This window comes from Embiotoca jacksoni, unplaced genomic scaffold (assembly GCF_022577435.1).
Source record: "Embiotoca jacksoni isolate LCO1_2020_lvr unplaced genomic scaffold, fEmbJac1.0.p SCAF_5, whole genome shotgun sequence".
NCBI lineage: Eukaryota > Metazoa > Chordata > Actinopteri > Embiotocidae > Embiotoca > Embiotoca jacksoni.
The window spans coordinates 15,225,222-15,231,809 of record NW_027185403.1 but is presented as its reverse complement, the minus strand read 5'-3'; the positions used below and the strand labels follow the sequence as shown (position 1 = coordinate 15,231,809).

At 42.0% G+C, this 6,588-nt stretch overlaps 2 protein-coding genes across 2 annotated transcripts; one reads left to right on the top strand and one right to left on the bottom strand.

Moving 5' to 3' along the window:
• Positions 1 to 215: 215 nt before the first annotated feature.
• On the bottom strand, positions 216 to 1,215 carry syce3 (synaptonemal complex central element protein 3). Its single transcript, XM_069171416.1, has 3 exons — positions 1,169 to 1,215; positions 753 to 864; positions 216 to 648 (listed from the first exon to the last, which is right to left on the bottom strand). The coding sequence occupies exons 2-3, from the start codon at positions 862 to 864 to the stop codon at positions 464 to 466; spliced, it is 297 nt and encodes a 98-aa protein (XP_069027517.1). The 5' UTR covers positions 1,169 to 1,215; the 3' UTR covers positions 216 to 463.
• An 884-nt stretch (positions 1,216 to 2,099) lies between these two features.
• On the top strand, positions 2,100 to 4,581 carry foxi3b (forkhead box I3b). The gene is made up of 2 exons (XM_069171031.1): positions 2,100 to 3,105; positions 3,256 to 4,581. The coding sequence occupies exons 1-2, from the start codon at positions 2,508 to 2,510 to the stop codon at positions 3,831 to 3,833; spliced, it is 1,176 nt and encodes a 391-aa protein (XP_069027132.1). The 5' UTR covers positions 2,100 to 2,507; the 3' UTR covers positions 3,834 to 4,581.
• Positions 4,582 to 6,588: the final 2,007 nt, after the last annotated feature.

Here is a 6,588-nt window from a genome sequence, read left to right as displayed (position 1 = left end):
AGCTGGCTCCGCACCCGTCTCTGTGTTTTCCATCTACAAAGGGATACAAGTTTTTGCCAATTATCATTATATATGACACACAAAATTCAACAAACCTGAAACGCGATTCTGACTGCTGTTATTTTCCAATCAAAAGTTAGTTGAATGAAAAAAAAAAACTTGACCACACATTTAAACAGAACAGAAAACAGTCCAATTTCAATGAATTCATTTATTGAATTGAACAGGTTAAACAGAGCAGAACAGCGCAATACCCACAAAACAGGTGTAGGCCGTGCTCACAACAACAGATTACCATCAGTAACCATCAAAACCTTTTGAATACAATCAAGTCAAACAGAGGCAGGTGATGAATACCCAGTGCTGCAGCAATTACAATATTAACTTGAACGCAATACAATCACAGTTTTAATTGAACAGCGCTGAACTCCGCACTAGTACAGTGAAAACTCGGACGGTAACGTCAGATTTGAGCCAGGGTTGTGGCCGCAGTGTCGGGACAGTTGTCCGCGTGTGTCTCTCGGTGGACGTCTCCGCAGACAGCCTCTCTGCACCCGTGATACGCTTCTTCCAGGTCGCTCATCGCGGCTGCCAGCTCGGGGCTGGTCCGCAGCGCGACCACGTCATACGCCATCCAGGTGAGCTGCACTGCAGGTGGACCAGAGAAGAACACCGCCGCAGTCAAAAACTGGACGTTTACATCTGAATTCCCATTTTTCCCGCCACATTAAACGAGGCTTCAGTTTTCTCACCCGACATCTGCTCGATGTCTTCAGTCAATCTCTCCAAATTCTTGTTCAACTCCGACAAGTCGTCGTCGTCGCTGGTTCCCGGAAGTTGGGAGGGCAAAGACGAATCGGACATCTGAATTACAGACAGGTGCGTGGATTTAATCCCCTCTTTCGCTCGTCCCACAACATACAAACTAACGTTAGAGTGCAGCAGGTGTGAATCTGTCCCGGCAGCAAAGGTCTGCGGTGAGTTACCTGTCTGTCAGCGACGACATCACGGACAAGTTAACAACGTGACTTCTTCTAAACATTCAAATGTGTCGAGAGCGAAACGCGGCTCCCGCATTTATTTGCTGGGATTTTATTGTACTTATAAGCTTCATAAATATTATTCATTTTAATGAAGTAATGTTTAAAAACCAACGACGTGAATTTACCTTCAGAATTTGTTTGATGTTTTGAAAAACGGAATTCTCGCGCTGATTTGAAGGGGGGGGGGGGGGGGGGGAGAAAAAAACACGCATGCGCATTGTCAATTTATAAAGTCTAACTTCGAGCTTTTTGTATTACGACCGCATACAGTCTGTGATTACAACTCCGTTAATATGTGTAGGTAGGATACTGTATACACGGTGGTGGTAAGAAGTTGGATAATCATTATGTATTTATTTAAATGGAGGATTAAGTCAGATCGAGGGAGAATTTAATAGTTTACGTTCAGTTGACACTAAATTTGATTTTAAATAATAGTCCTGTTTCTGTAACGCTGATTTTAGCCCATTTGTTTCAGTACTATATATATATATATGTGTGTGTGTGTGTATACACAGTATATACTGTGCATTTTATATTTAATATTGTTTTACTGCTATTTTATTGCTTTTTATTATTCTATTATTATCTTATTGCTTCCTGTGTGCTGCTGTAGCGAAAAAAAAATTCCCTTGGGGATTAATAAAGTAACTACCTACCTACCTACCTACCTACTACTGCAGTAGGCAAAACTTAATAAGTAAGTAAGTAAGTATTGTGTTGCTCATCATATTGTGTTCTTTAGCCTATTTAAAGTAGGATTTCAAAATGGAAGAAAATACCAAAGAAGTATTTCAGTATTAAATACTGAATATATCCAAATAACAAAAAAATGACCACGATGTACATAACTTGTCTCTCAGAAGGTTGTAAGTTTTCTCACAGGAAGGAAAACAATTATTAAAATGATTAATCTAAACAGGCCAAACAATTTTTTTTTTTTTGCATTTCTATTTTTCTTATCTTCTTTAATTTCAGTCTATTTAAAAATGCTTGATAGTGACAAAAAAATAAATCAGATGACTGAACTCAATTAATGTTGGATGAACAGCTTGAATGGAAAATTATGTAATTGAAGGTGAACAAAACCCCTTGAGGGACTGAACTGGCTGACAGCAGGAAAAAAAGAGGGCGAAAGCAGGAACAGACTACTTACCTGCAAAAACAACCAATCAAACCAGAGAAAGGAGAGAGGGGGCGTATCCAGGAAAAAGATAAAGCATGTGTGACAGGTGACATCTTGACACAAAGCAAGGGCAAACAGACAAGGGGTGGAGAAGAGTTGCCAACTGCTTGAAAGCTGAGAGACAATCATTTGGATGAGCTGACATTCAAGTACAAAGGACTGAACAAGAAAAATACTTTCGTGGGCCGAATCACATTGAGAAGAGTTTGGCATAGAGACGAAGGACAACCAAGGACAAAGGGTTAAGAAGAGGCTGAGAGGTGAGGAGAAACTTGACGATGTCTTCATTTGAGGCTCAGGGCCAGTCTCCTCCTCGGTGTGGCCCTCAGTTCCCAAGCCTCGGCCAGGAGCCCCCCGAGCTCAGCATGTACGGTGACTGTTACTACCCTCCTCCGTCACTGCCGAGTCCTCAGCGCACCACTCCGACGTCCTACGACCTGAGCGACTACACCACCTCCCCAAACCCTTACCTCTGGTTCAACGGCTCCGGGATCAACACACCACAGTACCTGGCTGCCACCGGCCCACCCGGTAACCCCGGCCCTCCATTTGTTCCTCAGCACTACGGCATGCAGAGGCCTTACCTGGGACCAGCTGGAGCTGCAGGTCCAGGAGGGGAACTGAGCTGGTTCTCTCTTCCCTCACAGGAAGACTTGATGAAGTTGGTCAGGCCTCCTTACTCCTACTCTGCTCTGATCGCCATGGCTATCCATGGAGCTCCAGACAGGAGACTGACACTGAGTCAGATTTATCAGTACGTCGCTGATAACTTCCCTTTCTACAACAAGAGTAAAGCAGGTTGGCAGAACTCCATCAGACACAATCTGTCACTCAATGACTGCTTCAAAAAAGTACCAAGAGATGAGGACGATCCAGGTAATTGTTTAAAGTCATTCTTGTGTTTTTATGGCAGTGCTTTGAATGTTTCTCTCTCGCAAACACGTGCTTTTATGATTAATTACATTTTCTTACACATTCTATAACCTAAACTGAATCTCCCCCTCTATTTTCTCTCTGATATTATAGGTAAGGGAAACTACTGGACACTTGACCCAAACTGTGAAAAGATGTTCGACAATGGAAACTTCCGCCGCAAAAGGAAGAGGAAGTCTGATGCCATCCCAGGTGGTGAGGCTGGTTCAGGGGCCCCAGAGTCAGGTGACAGCGAGAGGGACAGCCCCAAACACTCCGGCAACCCTGCCCTCAACATGTCCCCCACAGCAGACAGGATTCCCTCACCGTCACTGTCCGGTGCGGCGCCGTGCCTGAGCAGCTTCTTGTCTGAGATGTCTGGAGTCTCTGCTGGAGGAACCAACGAGTTGGGAGGTGATGGGTTAAACAGGCCACTGCAGATTAACCTTGCTTTGGATGGGCCTCATAGACCCGCACAGCCAGGAAGCTTCAGTAGCTACTCTCCCAACTCAGGTGGCCCAGAGTGGGTACCACAAGTGCCAGCTCCCCCTGTTCTCTCCTCCTCACCCAACCACTCTTCCTTAGGTTACACCAGCCCCATCCTCAGCCAGTACAGTGGCTCCAGCGGGCATTTCTATCCCACACTGGGCTCGACAGGAATCATCTATCATCGCGAAGGCACAGAGGTGTAACAAGACATTAAAAGGGGAAAAGTTGTGTTTGAAAAGACTCTTGACAGGAAATTTCATCTGTCTGGTTACTTTTGTTTGAGAGAGGTTCTGTTGTGAAGGACAAACCGCGCGCGCGCGCACACACACACAAAGTATGTTTGCGCTGACTGAGATGGTTGAGATCACTATAGCGTGTGACAGCAGAATAAAAAGGCTTTAATTCCCACAGGAACAGCTTAGTCAGCTGCGGTGGACTAAGATAGTCACTCCCATGAAACCGCATTCAGTCTCACTATCAGATCCTAAGTCAGCTTTTATTCGAAGTAAAGCTTGTCTCTATCAGATCTGACTCATTATTAACAGATCCCAGATCGGATCTGCTGACACCAAGCCATTCCACTCTGCTATCTGTGATTATTTGATGGTATCACCCTTACAATGCTCAGACAGCACATTTAGAGGAGTAGTTAAATGACACCATTGTCTACATGCTGTGTGTATTTGCTGCTGTAAAAGAATAAACAGCCAGTGAAAGTTGGACTTTTTTTTTTTTATTGTGCTAAAAGGTAACCTGACTGATTAATTTACAGTCTTGGAGTGTGATACACAGGTGATAATTATACTTTGTAAATATGTTAATGTGTTGTGTAATGTTATACATGTAGATTGCTGGTTAGTTGGTACAACTTTTATTGTGCAAAATGGATTTGTAATGTATGGCACGCCATACATGTTGTCTTTTTGATAAGAATAAAAGGTTTTAGAGTTACGGTTGTGTTTTTCACTTTATTTTTAAGAAGATTAAAGGGGACGACTCACCATCACCCCCACCTCCACCCCTTCACCACCCCAACACACATAAACACGGAGAAAGACAAAGTGAAGACAATAAGCGCTTACTGACAGAAAAAAGTCCTGTCAGAAAAGCGATGACCAGTAGTGTGTAATCTGCATGTCAGTGTAACATGATCTCTGTGTGATGGATAGTTAACTGATTCTCCTAAATGGTGAAAATCCACATTCCCATGCTGTCCCTCTCCCCTGCGCTAAACGGTGAACTCCCTCTCCCTTCACACCGTCCTTACAGAGATACTGCTGACTGGATATTATCAGTTGTATTAGGGGAAAGGGGACCAACTGTTAAATAGGCTGTTAAATAAAGATGCTGATTCATGATTTAACTCCTAAATGAAACAGCCATGCATTACAGTTTCTATTAATTCACAAGTGCTGGATGATTTTACCACTATATACTAATTCAGATTCAAAACTGTAGAGCAAATAAAGATCCTGTACAAGTAAATGGCATTCATAAAGTCAAAGTTGACGGCTTTACTGTCATACAGAGAATAAATTCATAGTTTACTTTCTTTTGTGACAACCACTCATACTGAAGTACTTAAGGGGAAAGTTTGCATACACGAATATAGCATACAAAGAATAAAAATAATGTAAGGTAATAGAAAAAGCTCTATGATATAAATTAAAAAAAAAAAAAGATTTCAAAACAGATTTCAAAACTGCATTTGTAAAGTCAGATGTAGCTATATAAGAAATTGGTAACATGCTGCTGTAATATGACTTGGTATGGCAATAATATCATGTGCACATTCAAACACTTGGAATAGACCCTATATGTATTCTGTATAGTCCTTTGCTATACTGGTTAAACAACAAAAATAGGCTGACAGTGGTTAAAAGTATCCCCCGATCATTTTGGCTCACTGTTATTTAAATACATATAGACCCGTTGACCGATGACACCCTGAGGCCTTTATTTACCCTGAAACACAGGCAGCATGACAGTCATTTACACTAAACACAAAGAAAGAAAGAAAAAAGGTGAAAGAGAACAGAAACCTCAAACCCAGATCAAGTGGAATTTAACATCCTGGAACAAATAACAGGAGTGTATTAGGGGTAGGAGGTCAACCTGCCAAAATTTGCATAACTGATCTTAAAACAAGAGCCCGGGTTTATTAGATGTTTATGTCAGATTTACAGGCATATCTGGCTTAACAGTTTGAAAGGTTCTATCTCATAGCACAGTCCAGTCAAGTAATCATGACTGGCATATACAAATATTAGAACTTTGTCTGCAGATAGAGAGAAGACACGGGAGAAAGGTACAATAAAAATCATTGTACCAACATGTCACACTTCCATCCCAAATTGTCTAGGCAATTTGAATAGTTTGTGCAGCCAATTAATTTACTTTTTTTCCCCCTCCATATCGTGTTCAGACTTTGTGCTGGCAGGTGAAAAATGTGCCATCAAGAATAAGGGAGGCTTCTCGCCTCTATTCTATTTCGAATGGATCTGCCAACAGAAACATTGTAGGGCTTTTGTCTCAGAGACTTAATTAACAGCAGACATCATCTTCTGCCATCTTATTCAGACAGTTTCAAACTGATGCAAATTTGTAACTGTTCAGTGGGGGACTGTGGGGTTGCAGATGGAGCTTTCCAGATAAGAAACGTTAAAAAACCTGAGGGATTTACCTGATCGACTCCCTGAAACCAAAGTCACTCTGCTTCTATTGAAACTCATAACACTATCAGTATTTTGGAACTTCCCTTGACTGTTTTTCTGTTTCTCAATCTGTACGGAGAATTTTCTTTATGTGGGCAATTAACCTCATTCACAGATTACGCACTTGTTGAACTTGGTATAACGTCCAGTTATTATGCTATTTTCCTTCTGGCATTTCTTCTCATCTGCTTTCATCTTCTTCCCAGTACAGAGAAGCACTTCCACTTGACTAAAACTCCCATCA